This window comes from Corticium candelabrum, chromosome 13 (assembly GCF_963422355.1).
Source record: "Corticium candelabrum chromosome 13, ooCorCand1.1, whole genome shotgun sequence".
NCBI lineage: Eukaryota > Metazoa > Porifera > Homoscleromorpha > Homosclerophorida > Plakinidae > Corticium > Corticium candelabrum.
In genome coordinates, this window is record NC_085097.1 from 3,939,801 (window position 1) to 3,953,594 (window position 13,794).

The 13,794-nt window shown below is 43.5% G+C and overlaps 1 protein-coding gene and 1 long non-coding RNA gene across 2 annotated transcripts; one reads left to right on the forward strand and one right to left on the reverse strand.

Moving 5' to 3' along the window:
* Window positions 1-751: 751 nt before the first annotated feature.
* LOC134188525 (uncharacterized) lies at window positions 752-1,591 on the reverse strand. Its single transcript, XM_062656688.1, has 2 exons — window positions 1,501-1,591; window positions 752-1,365 (listed from the first exon to the last, which is right to left on the reverse strand). Exons 1-2 carry the CDS (start codon window positions 1,589-1,591, stop codon window positions 752-754), a joined length of 705 nt encoding a protein of 234 aa, XP_062512672.1.
* A 9,259-nt stretch (window positions 1,592-10,850) lies between these two features.
* Window positions 10,851-12,604, forward strand: LOC134188470 (uncharacterized). Its single transcript, XR_009971364.1, has 3 exons — window positions 10,851-10,941; window positions 11,115-11,224; window positions 12,497-12,604. It is a non-coding gene; the product is annotated as an uncharacterized LOC134188470 (long non-coding RNA).
* The last annotated feature ends 1,190 nt before the right edge of the window (window positions 12,605-13,794 follow it).

Consider the following 13,794-nt stretch of genomic DNA (forward strand, 5'->3'; position numbering starts at 1 on the left):
CTGAAAGACCACTGCTGCTTTGCGTCCAACTGAACTGCACATCCTTTTTCAGCAGTCCATGTAGCGGATAGGCTAACTTTGCGAAGTCATTCACAAAATGTCTATAGTATGACGCAAGACCCAAAAAGGCTCTACGTTCAGACAAATTGGTAGGCACTGGATACTTCCAGATGGCTTCGACTTTCTCTGGGTCTGTAGACAACCCTTCAGCAGACACAACATATCCCAAGAAAGAAACTTCTTCCTTTAGAAACTGACACTTTCTTGCGTTTAGATTTAGCCCAGCCTCGTTCAGTCTCCCGAGGACTTGCCGGAGGTGCTGTTTGTGCTCCTCTACGGTTTTCGAAAATACAATCATGTCATCTAGATAAACACTGGTAAACGTTTCCAGCCCTAACAACACTATCTATCTGCAATAGCCTGTGAAAAGTGGCTGGAGCGTTGCAAAGCCCAAATGGCAGAACGTTAAATTCATACAGTCCATGACTGGTGAAAAACGCAGTCTTTCGCTTGGCACTCTCCTCCAAGGGTACTTACCAATATCCTGACGCGGCATCCATACAGCTGAAATAGCGTGATTCTCCCATCCTGTCTAAAACATCATCAATCCGAGGTAGCGGAAAGCTGTTCTTCTTGGTAATGGCACTTAGCTTCGGTAGTCTACACAACATCTATAGGTTTCGTTCCCCTTTTTGACTAGGACTATGGGACTTGCCCATGGACAGGAACTGGGTTGGACCACGTTCCGTCTCTACATATCTTGGATCAGGCCTCTGATCTTCTTCCTCAGTGAAATAGCCTCCCGGTACGGGTGTTTTCGGATGGGCTCATGGTCCCCTGTCTCTATCGCGTGTTCCACTTTGTTTGTGCATCCTAGTTCAGTGCCATTCAGAGCAAAAACTTTAGAATGTGAAATGACAACTTCTCGTACTTCCTGTATCATAGGGTCAGTTACGGAGAACTCGGTAAAGTCTAGCTTTCGCCCTAGAATAGCTCTCCTTTCCGGAAGATCATTAAGTACTTCCTCCCTTACATGCCTAGTAGACTCAACCTCTGTGCAGGATGAAAGGGTACCAATAATTTGGTCCCCCTCTAGGTCTACGCGTAATTCACCACCTGGATTCTTCAATATAACTTGGACATCGCCGGTTTGACTAACAGTAACCAGTGACTCTTCCGCCTCCAATCCCCGTTTACCTATCCACTGGGAATCAGGTTCAAATAAACGTAAACCATCACGACTCCCCAGACATAACCGCTGTAATGATCCAGTCATCTCTACGCCACTCTGAGCCGGTACTCGCACTTGAGTAACAAGGCTGGCTGTGATTTTCGTGCTCACTTCGCTTGAAGTATCTGTCTCAACTGGATTATGCACTTATGAGAATCTGACCGTGTTGGCAAAAGTGGCCAACCCCAGCTTCCAAATGACAGCAATGCCTAACAGGCATGTTGGCTGCGCCTGTTTTACAATATAGACTCCTTCTGGTATTAGCCGACCTTCTGCTACAACGCGAAGGTTGACGCAGGCGACAACAGGAATCTGCTTTCCACTGTAGTCGTGAAGCTGGACTTCCGGCTTGTCTATCATCGACTTGTCTAACGACGTGGCACGTGAAATAGCAACAAAATATCTTCATCCAAGATTTTTACCGAACTGCCCGTATCTAGCATGGCATTACTAGGACTTTCTCAATTTCCACTTGTGCATAGGGCACAGGACTGGGTGGTGAGGACACGGTATGAATAGTGTCAACATGATCGGTAGGAGGACAAGCATTCTGCGGTAAGACTGTCCTTTCCTGTAACCTCAACTTTTCCAATTCTTGCAACTCATCCCCCCTTATCTCGTTCTCCTTTCAGCCGTTCAATCATCTTGTCAATAGTTTCAGCTGCCGCCACTTCAGCTTGAGGGTGATAGCGGTACTCCGGCTTGTTATTGAGGATGTTCGAGACATTGCAGGATTCTTTTTGGCTTCTTTAGGTTTTCTTTGCATCAGCTGTGGACAATCTGATAAATAGTAGCCACGACGACCACAGTGGTAACACTGCACGTCCCCTCTCTTTCTAGTGCTCGATGACGACGGACGAAGATGTCCCATTCTGGGACATTGATAGGCCATGTGCCCAGTCTCTTCACAGGAGTAACAACGTACAGTGTCCTTCGGACTATTACCTGGGGTCTTCCTCCCACTAGGCACCGTTGGCATTGACTTCCTCTTGATCTTCTGAAACGGGTAACCCATACTCTGGAAGATGCTGTTTGGCTGCAGCCTCAGCCAATCTAGCTTGAGTAAGCGCTTCCTGAAAGCTAGTAAGGGGATGACGAAGCCTCTTTTACCCTTGTATCAGTAACCCTTGCTCGAAGTGACCCAAGAGGATCTGGTGCCGTAGGTCGGGTGGGAGCCGATGACTCGCATAAGTTTCTCAAATAGGCGTTGGATATCATGAGCAAAGTCAGTCACTCACTCTGTCTCCTGCTGCCTACGATTGTGGAAGACAGTGTGTCTATACGACCCTAACAATACTGGTTGCAACTCTCTCCTGAACGCCTTTGTAGCTGCATCATAATCACAACGTTCCTCTGATGGGATATTATCATAAACACGTAAAGCTCTCTCCGTCAAATGAAGCTCAAACTGTACTCTTTTGACCCCGCTCTTCCTACCAGCCGATACGAAATGTCTTCGAACTCGCGAAAAACTGATCATCTGCCTCATCTTCATGCACCTTGTCTCCCGAAAACTTTTCAAGCGTGGTAAGCTGAGAGTAGAGTTAAGGGAAGACGGAGATGCCAAGGTGTCGTGCTGTCTGCTTGTTGAGACAACACCCCCTCCACTCAACTCAGAATGATCTGTCTCGTGAACCCCTTCTAAGTCTACCGGTACTGTTGCTGCCTGACTTTGTGGGTTGCGCGTTAGCCCTTCCCATTGCTCGCGCTAAGCAGCAATTTGTGCATCTTCTCTCCTAGTTCATGTTGAAAATCACTTTTCAGCCTATCTCTTTCAATATGTAATTCATCTAAGGTGCGTTCAGCACGATCTCGTACTTTATCTTTCGCCTCAAGCTCCCTGAGACGACCTTGACGTTTCTCCTCCGTCAATTTCTCCTCCAGCTTATTCTGGTACTGCTGACTCTCAGCAACACGTTCGTTGGTCTCCTCCAACTGACAGGAAATAGACTCCAACTCAGAACGGCAGGTTTCAAATTGGTTCCTCAAGTCAAGAACTTCTCGTTCCATGTTAATTAACGTGGACAACGCTCGCTCTACTCCGCAGGTTGTAAGAAACGACCAAATATTCGTCTGAACACGCCAGGCTAAAATCACGTGACACACAGCAACACGTGGCACTCAAGAGCTCAAAAGTTGCAGTTTAGACACAACCAACGCGTCGAAAAGCAAAAAGCACATTCACAAAACAATGACCTGGTAGAGCGAATCCCAAAAAGACGATCACACTTGTCGCGCTCAAACCAAACAAGTCAGCTCGGTCAAATCAACTCGGACAGGCCCCCAAATGTAACGTCACGTTACCGTAGAGCGCCACCAGCGCGACAGAAGACACACCGCACTGCACAGGACACACGGAGCCAGCGTGAAAGAAACCTGTCAACAACCGGGAACAACTCCACACCCCCAAAAAACCCGGATTACTATCCTTGCATGCCCGTATGTTTTTGCAAAGGAGAGATAATGAAGAATGTTTTATATTAATTGCTCCACATGCACATTCTTTACTGTATAAAAACACTGACGTGGTTATCTCTAATATAGCACAATGTGGCAGTGAAATTTCCATTTTCAAACATTGGCTAATACTTTGACATGTTTGATATATACATTGATTTCATGTAAGGTATCGATATGCCTTTTGCATAAAACAACAAGATTTCTTACTTGAGAGGTAGTGAAGCGTGTACAAACATATTGAGCATTAGACTCGTACCAGGCCTCTTTCTCCCTTGGTTGCTACAGCACGTGCGCTAGCTGTCACGTTTGCATTGACGTTACAAATCTTGCGCGTCTGTAATTGCGCGTCTCTTTGATTCTGCGTAGGTAGCAGTCTTGATGAGTTCATCAAACAGATCAGCTGGTCTGCCAGAAGAATAGAGCGTACAAATATTCGTTCATTTACCAGCTTGGTTTCTTTTAGATCTTTCCGCGAAATCGCTGATATTTGGCTCTTTCGTCTAGCGCTGCTCAACTGTTGCTCTTGAAGTTCTTTTCCTAGAACGACCGGTATACGGAAGAAAGACACGTATTATCGCGACCCGATCTGCTAAAACATCCAACAACTATACACAATACCAATAGTAGTACAAGAACGGGCAGAAAACGGCACCAGTTTGATCTCAGCATACGCAGTTGGACACCAACATGGCGACTTCCGGCATTGTGACGTTTCTTGAAAACGCTCTAGAGGTCTATGCGGTTTTACACGTGAGGTTGGCCTAAGCGCGAAGGAGGACTGGTACTACATCTCGTGATGTGACACGTTTCGAGTTTAATGAAGTTATTTAGCTCAAACAGCTGGTCTCGGCTAAGATTTCTTACAGGTTGCAAAGACTCTGCTAAATATCACAGAAGGTGGTAGATTGGCCTAGAGCCTAACAACTGGTCTCGTCTTGCATCGGCGTAATCTTACCAGAAACGGCGTAAATCTTGCCACGAAACAGGCCCTCGACCAAGAGAACCGCCGTCGGACTCCTGCAAACGTTCTGTGACGTATACAACTACGTAGTGACTAGAGGTATTGTTATCAAGTGCTTTTGAGTAACATACGTGGCGATTTGCTTTTACTTTAGTAGCGATTACAGCGGTCATTACAAGGTTGACAGGAGTAAAATGAGTGACAAACTGTGTCTTCCTAATGTCTTTTCTGACGGAGACGTTACACAATGACTGCAAAGGTGCGAATTGTGCTCCAAAGCGAACGGATGGAATGAATCTGCTCAAATTCGCCGCATCCCAACGCTGTTAGCGTGTAAATCCTTCTCCGTGTACGAGCGCCTGAAACTCACAGAAGACCAGAGAAACTCGTTTGGGGAGGTGAAGAAGGAGTTCTTGAAGATCATGGAGCCGGACACGGAAGAACGTCGCCGCTTTGATAGTCGTGCATTAGAACACCGCCACTTTCTACATGGCGAAGATCTAGATACCTTCGTATATCAATTGGATCTTCTCATGGACAGGGCGTGTATACGGTTGTCTCCTGATATACGGCGTCCAGATCTGCTCGACAGTTTGATAGATGGCCTCGCGTCATCGATTTGTGAGAGACTGGCATTGATTCCTTCAGCCAATTTTCAAATGACACTGACCAAAACTCAAGAGTTTTTTCTTATGGATTCTTACACTTCGTCAGGGAGCAACGCAGCATGTGTTGCTTTTGTAGACCACAAGGCGCCTCAACCAGAAAATATTTCCGTTAAGGTGACAATGTGTGAAGTAGAGGCAGCACAACCCGATCTTGTTAAGGAAACCCGAAAGCTGTCCATTCGGCTAGAAGAATTAGAGGGCTCAGTGAAGGAGGGAACCCGGGGAACACGACGTTTAGCAGGTCCGTGCTAATACTGTGGAACCACCTGACACGTGAATCGATACTGTCATAAACGAAAAGAACTGCAGGTGAGTATTCAACTTACAATTTAGCCTAATACGGGCGTTCCTTACCTGAGTGCTTACAGTACAAGTAAATCCACTCTGACGGTTAAAGTAGACGTACTACTAAATGACAGGAAACAACAATGCTTGGTATTCACTGGAGCGTCAGATTCTCTCTTACCGCTCGCAGATCTAGATAATCTACCTGTTGACAGTACATCTGAAATAGTTGAGTTGCAATCAGTCTCAGGTGCACAATTGAATGTTCGCGGAATCGTTACCGTACCGCTTTAGGTGGGAGAGTGAAAGACTATTCATAAGTTCGTCGCAGCCGACATAAAGATTGCATCTATTTTAGGGTCCGATTTTTGACGATGCACGCAATTTCTATTGACCTTGGGAAGCGGCAGCTACAGTGGAGCTCTCACAAAGTCGATCTAGCTGTAACTAGTTGTCCGGTACGATACGAAGTCCGTCTCACAGAGTATGTGAGCATTCACGGAGCACACGGCATTATTACAGCAGCTTTCATCATCAATCAGGTAGTACTAGATGGCGAAGCTAAGCACTCATGCTTTTTGAACCGGAAGTGAAATTAAGTGACCGCACATGCGCTCTAATCGCTCATGCTGTAGTTGTTGTACTAGGAGTGCCCATGCAACTTATGTTGCCGAGTGGTTCAGTACAACTACATCAAGGGGAAGTGCTTGGTTATGTCGCACCAACGGCCGAATGTAGCATATTCCATCTCGTAAACCGGTGAACCGTTGGAACTATAACAACTTCTGCTGTAGCTAGCAAAGCCTACGATCAGAGTTGCACTCAGTTTCTAGATAACTTTAGCTGGCCGAACAAGACGCTCGACTCTCAAAAGTTTTCGCTGTTACAAGGACTCGTACTGGAACATCGCACGACTACTCTGCCGGTCCTACGAATGTCAAACGCACCGCTGTTTTACATCACTCCATTCCTACTGCCGAGGCTTTCCCGATTACGCAAGCCTCTCGACGCGTACCGCCTGCTCTTCGCCCTGTGATTGATGAGCAAGTTAATACAAAACTGAATGCAGACGTGATACGGCCATCTTCTAAGTCCATGGTCTTCTTTCATTGTTCTGGTTAAGAAGAGGGATGAACCACACACATTCTGTATAGATTATTGTCAGCTAACACAATCACCGTCAAGGACTCGTATCTGTTGCCTCGCATTGACGGGACATTGGATTCATTAGAGGAGCAGATTTTTAAGACTTGATTTGGCAAGCGGATACTGGCAGGTGCCGGTCCATCCAGACGATCAACCTAAGAATGCATTTAGTATATCGAGGAGGTTATACGAATCTAAGGCTATAGCATTCGGCTTAGCCAACGCTCTGAGTACCTTCCAAAGGCTAATGGAGTACGATCTAGCCGGCCTTCAGTGGCAGGAAGGCCTGATCTATTTAGACGATGTCATTGCCTTTGCAAACTCTGTCGACCAACATTTTCATGGCCTACGTAGTGTATAAGGCGCATCGAGGACGCAGAAATAAAGTTGAAACTTGTTAAGTGCCACTTCAGAAAGGATTCTATCCAATACCTTAGTCATATCTTGTGGCGTCCACCCCAACAGCGAGAAAGTAAGGTCGATCACGGAATTTCCATTGCAGAGCACCCAGTCGGAGCTTGAGAGTTTTTTAGGAGTAGCTGGATACTACCACCCGTTCATCAAAAATTTTGCTCAGCTTGCTTCACCATTACATGCGCCGCTGAATAAGTCAACTGCATTTGTTTCGACTGCTTCTTGTACGGATGCCTTCAATACACTCAAGAAACGACTGGTCTCTACTCCGATACTCGCATCCTACAGATTTGACTTTTGCTTTTTCAGCTGGCAATAGGCTGTTGTGATATGGGTGTGGGCGCAGTATTGTCTCAAAAATATGATGACTCTGAGCACCTAGTGGCTTACGTCAGCGTTTCCCTATCGAAGACGGAGAAGAACTATTGTACAACAGAAAGGGAGGCACTAGCTCTTGTTTGAGGCGTGCACTAGTTTAGACCGTATCTCCACGGTAGGAAGTTTCTGCTAATCACCGACCACTGACATCTTACTTGCCTAAAGTCGATTAAAGAACTTCGATGACGTCTTGCCCGCTGGGCTGTGACTCTAAGTAAATATGAATGGGACATACAACACAAACCGGGCAGAGACCACACCAATGCCGACGATCTATCCCGATGACCTCATAAACTAGTATGTCAAACAGACCTTGATGACGGTACACAGCGGATGGAAGGTGTCGACAACCTGTGCGGAGCAATAGGCATTCCTCCAGACTATTCTTCCACGCACATAGCAAACCTCCAACTAACTGACGAAACATTACAGACAGTAATTCAGCAGCTACCACATGGTCGCCCTCGATTTTCAGGAATGTGGGAGACCAACCTCCATCTACGCCGACTCAGAGAGATTTTGACACGGCTAAAGCTTATCAATAGCGTTTTGTATCGCGTGAGACGCTTTAATTGGTTACTTTGAGAAACGGTACTCTTGGTCCTGCCTATCATTCTACGCCAAGAGATTCTTGTGCATCTTCACTACAACATGGGACATATGGGAATAGAAAAGACATTGTCCAGAGCTGAAGAAGGATTATTGTGGCCAAGATATGTAAACGTTATTCAGGAAAGGCTACTCATCTGTTACGTTTGTGTAAAGACAAAAGCACCACGCCTCGAGCTCTTGTTGAACAGCAATCTATTCCATTGGGAGGTCCTATGGAGCGCTGGCACTAGAATTTGTGGTCTCCTCCCGGAAACTGAGAGAGGAAACCGTTATAGTCTTGTAATAACAGATCATTTACCAAATGGGCTGAAACATCTGCTCTAAAGGACCGAAAGGCATGCACAGTTGCCAAAGTCTTGGTAGACTAAGTTTTCTCGCGGTACGGAACTCAAAAATCTCTCTGCAGCGACCATTTGATGGCTGCATTACTTCAGCGCATCACCGTCAGGCTGCTAACCATGACAAGAACATACGAAAATCTTAAGAAGACTGCTGCGTTGCTGACTTCGTATATGTTTTTAACACGGCAGTCAAAAAAGGTCTCTCTCCAAACCTGAAACGACCGGGGCTTGGTCCGTACGTGATTGCGGCAAAGTATTCCCCCACAGCTACAGTGTCAGACATCCACACGGCAGTGGCACTAGACGGGTTCATTACAATCTCTTGAAAAGATGTTGTCGTCGTCTACATGATCAGTTTAGGTATCTGACATCCAAGACGCAGGAATGGAAAAGAACAGGAAACTAAATCACAAAAGACGGAGAGGAAAGGGCACATCAAGAGAACCAGTCGGTAACGGACATCCAATTACCAGCAGGTACGGAAACGCCACCTGTAGTGGACCACTACGATGTCAATCTAATTGATGAGCATCAACACCGAGCTCGGCAAGACGTGTCTATGTCACCAGTCCCTCTACAGCCCTGCATTCGTCGTCAGCCAGTCTGGACAAAGGCTACGTCGTAGAGCCTCCTACTTTACTGATTGCAATGACAGTTGAGATTTAGATTAATGCTTTTTAGGAAGTAGGGAGGGATATGACGTGTACTATTACTTAGTGACTAGAGAGTTTGTCATCAAGTGCTTTTGAGTAATACACGTGGCGAGTTGCCTGTACTTTAGTAGCGATTACAACAGTCATTACTGTTTCATCTCGGACGGCAGAGTCGTTTCTACTAATTGTCAATTGATTGGCGTCTCCACTTAATCTCTTGAGCTTCGCTGGAGTTCCACGTGCATGATTAAGATCTTGTCGATTTCTGGTTGTGACTTCTACAGGTCAAAAAGGCATTCAGTCGTCGACGAATGTTATGGTGGCGTTGTCCATTCTGTGGCGAGCTTCTGCAAAATCTTGTCTCACAACCTCAACGTGACTGATATTAACTTGAAATTAGTCCAACAAAATATGCTAGACGCAATTATCAAGGACGCCTGATTGCGGAGCTATAGCAGATACAGGTATCAGGACCCGTCGCAGCATTTTGAAAATAAGAGCCTTTACCATAACATTCACGCGTGGCTTCACAGGTAAGATGTACGCAAGCGCGAATGCACATCTAGTTACCATTGAGACCGCTCTACTCAAAAGTTCTTATCTAGTCGCACTCTCACTGTCCTGGACGCCATAAACAAGTAATCGAAACCTAATGGCTTAGTGGCTCTATAATTGTTGTGTACCTATTCTTTCTAATGGTGTGATTATACATTACACAAACCCTCACGAAAACTATTGTATTAAATATCAGTAGTATTTACCAATCATGTCACGCCATTTCGACCAAGTTACAAACATGTTTGTCACATGACGAGATATTGTGCCAGTCCTTCTTAATGATCCTTAAACTACGACAGTAAGTGTTGTTGTTCTAATCACGCTTGGGAACGCTTCACGCTTCTTTCAATTATTGAACATTACAATGACTCAGACAGTCGATAGCCTCCATATTCATCGTTTTACGGTCTAAGACATGCTTGTTGTATTAGTACCTGTGGCGGCGACAGCAACCTTTTTTCTGATCTACGAGTATTTGGCTGAAAGCGCTGCAGACAGCCTTTCCGGCCTTTGAATGGATTTTATGGAAGAATTGACTGTGCCTGTCATGGAAGAATGCTGACGTCTTTATGCAAATAGCCAAATCTTTACCACTTACAGAACAACTGGAAGATGGTGTTAAGACATTGTTGTATCAAATCTTAGACGATTTAACTATGTGTATGTGCAGCTTTTCTGAGATCTAATATTAACCTAACGTCTACTAACACTATCTTCGGGTTATTTATGCATTCATATTGAGTAAATCATACGTTTATAACACTGTTGTAGTTTTCCATTATCAGTTACACAAGTTATATTGAATAACTGAGTTACAGAGTAAATGCACAGATCACGAGATGGCACTTTTTGTGCCAGTTGAGAGCAAAGTTGCAGCTAGGCGCCAAAAATTTCAAGTTACCGGTGCAAGCACTTGCACCCAAAAAATCTTTATTTTGAGCCCAGTAATATCATTTATATATAAGTTTTATCTCATACATAGCAAGCAGTTAGTGTATCTTGTGTATGAACGAAGACTAGTGTATAAGAAATTAATTTAATGTGTAGATGTGGTTGCCTTACAGTAGGATGCGTCAGAGAGTGATTGTTTAACTAAGTGGCATCTTGTTGTTTTGTTTTATAGGTTTCGGTGAGTATGTTATAGTTGAGGTGTTCGTGTTGTGTGATATCGCATTGTTTTCATTTTTCTCATTTTCTGTTTCTTCTATCATGTTCATTGGATGGACAATATCAGGTGAATACAGCAATGTGTAAGCGCAAAATATTATAGTTTATGAATTGCTAGTGTTATCTTATACATATCAAGCAGTTCATGCATCTTGCATATGAATGAAGACTGGTGTATCGGATTTTGTAGGATGAAGTCAGAGAGTGACTGTTTGAATAAGTGGTTTCTTTGTTTTCTAGACATGGGTGAGTGTGTCACAGTTGAAGTGTTCATGTTGTGTGATCTCACAATGTTTTCAATTTTCTCGTTTCTTATCTCTTTCATCGTGTTATTGGATGTACAGACGTTTGTGAGTACAATAATATGGTAGCACAACATAATACATATTTCAAAATTTAAAGGCGCAAGGTGTAATTTGCACCTGTAAGAGAGTTGATTGCACTTATAGTTTGGCAGATTTTACCGAACCGGCGCTTATTTGAAAATGAAGAACTTGCTTATGAAGGACAGTCTTTCGTAGCAGACTTCTCATTAGATTGACAACTACTACCATTTGGAGTATCCTTTCTAGTGTACGAATGCTGTACACACAACGTGCACTCGTTATAGTCAGCCATATATATGGCTCGTGTTGTAGTTAGCCTCGATTCCCAGACTTGTGCAGCTGCCGCTTGGCATACCCAAAGCTTTACTTCTTGAAGTAGACTACGACTGTTTCGGGATATTGCATGTCGTATAATTACTTACTTTCTTCTATTACATTAGGAGAGTAACTTGTGTTGTTTTAATCACGCTTGAGAATACTTAGCACAACGTCTTCTTTCAGGGATTGAACATATCCCAATGGCGAAGACACACGACAGAGTCCAGGTTGATGGTTTGCGGTAAATGTATATCTTCTAGAAATGCCTGTTGGATTAGTACCTGCGTGACGACTTACGGCGACAGCAACTTCTTTTTCGGATCCACGAGTATTTTGGCCTACGGCACAGAAGACAACCATTCAAGTCTTCGAATTGCTGTCATGGAAAAATTAATGTGCTTGCAGTGTGCTATGCGCACGTCTTTATGCAAAGAGCCAATTTTCAGCGCTTAATTAAAGACCAAGATGCAGACAGTGTTAGGACATTGCTGTATCAAACAGTTGACAATTTACCCAGGTGTCTGTGCAGCCTTTCTCAGATCTGATGTTAACCAAACTTCTACTGACAGTATTGTCTGGTTATTTATGCATTCATATTCATAAGTTTCTAATATTGTTGTATTTTTAATTAACAGTTACACAAGTTATATTAATTACTGAGTTACAGAGTGAATGAACAGACCACGAGATGTTACTTTTTGCGCCAATTTAGAGCAAAGTTGCGCCTGTGCGCCACAGAATTGCAAGTTACTGGTACAAGCAGTTGCACCCACGAAAAACTCTTAATTTTGAGCCCTTTAGTACCACTTATAAATTGGTTTCAACTCATAAATAGCAAGCACTGAATGCATCTTGTATATGAACGAAGACTGGTGTATACGAAATTAATTGAATGTTGTAGATGTGGTTGCTTGACGTTAGGATGCAATCAGTGAGTAATTGTTTAACTAACAGGCGTCTTGTCTCTTTGTTTCATAGCTTCCGGTGAGTGGGTTACAGTTGAGGTGTTTATGTTGTGTGATCTCACATTTTTTCAATTTTCTCTTTCTCATTTCTTTCTTCGTGTCATTGGATGGATGTGATCAGGTGAGTACAGCAATATGCAAGAACAACATAATATAATTTATAAATTGCTGATTTCAACTCGTACATAGCAAGCACTTGTATAACAACGAAGACTGGAGTTTAGGAAATTAATTAAATGTTCTAGATGTGGTTACTTGACTGTAGGATGCATTCAGAGGGTGTTTATTTAATTAAATTATTAGTTAATTTGTGGTGTCTTGTCTTTTTGTTTCATAGCAAGAGGTGAGTGTGTCGCAGTTGAAGTGTTCACGTTCACAATATTTATAATTTTCTTTTTACTCGTTCCTTTTCATCATGTCATTGGATGAATGTGATCAGGTGAGTGAAGCAATCTGCAAGCGCAACGTGATATAATTTGATGAATTGGATTGTGTCAAATCATAGTAGTAGTGTACCCAGGCATGTTTGCAGGTTCTACTTAGGTTGTTATAGCTGCTGCTAGGTGTTTTGATCATTATTTTAAAGCAAACAAACAGACGTTTTTATCTCTGAATCAAACAAGTCATTGCAGTTTTTTAGGGTGTCTTTTGAGATGCTATACAAAGATTTTTTATATCAGATGCTTTAAAGTTTTGTGCTGAAGAGTTTAATATTAATTAGTATGCTAGGCTGTGGCAATAAAGCTTTTTGTGAACAACGGCTAATAATTTAACAGGTTGTATATGTAGTATTTTACTCTGATTTCTATGTAAGGTGTTGCCTTGGTTGTGGCTTTACTGAAGTGAAGGCACTTGGGGTGCCAAAGCATCCCTCCGCACACAACTGGGCACCCAATGTTAGTATGACAAACACACGGAACAGCTAAAATGCTGTATACTGCTACTGCACATGTGCACCAAGAATCGGTGTTAACTCAGGAACGAAGCTTTGTCTTGTAAATATATAAATTAAATCGGAACTTTTAGATCTGATAAAACATCATTTCTTACTGCAAGAAGCCCATTTGTGTTGTTAAAATCCACAACTGCAAGTACATACAGCGTTAATGTATGTGCACTAAAAATTGACCCATAACTCAAGAATGAAACTTTATTTTGCAAATTCACGACATTATCACTTATTACACGCATAAGCCCTCTATATTCATTATGATTGACTGGAAGTAGCTACAACAATAACGCTCGCATGTATGTACGCACATGGACGCTGGTGCACGAATGCACACACACACACACACACACACACACACA

Bases quoted from the DNA above. Each gene is read 5' to 3' on its own strand.
- LOC134188525 (XM_062656688.1), bottom strand. From the start codon at position 1,591: ATGATAGACAAGCCGGAAGTCCAGCTTCACGACTACAGTGGAAAGCAG. The intron at 1,366-1,500 runs GTCGGCTAATAC...TGCATAATCCAG, and splicing joins CCTTCGCGTTGTAGCAGAAG to TTGAGACAGATACTTCAAGC.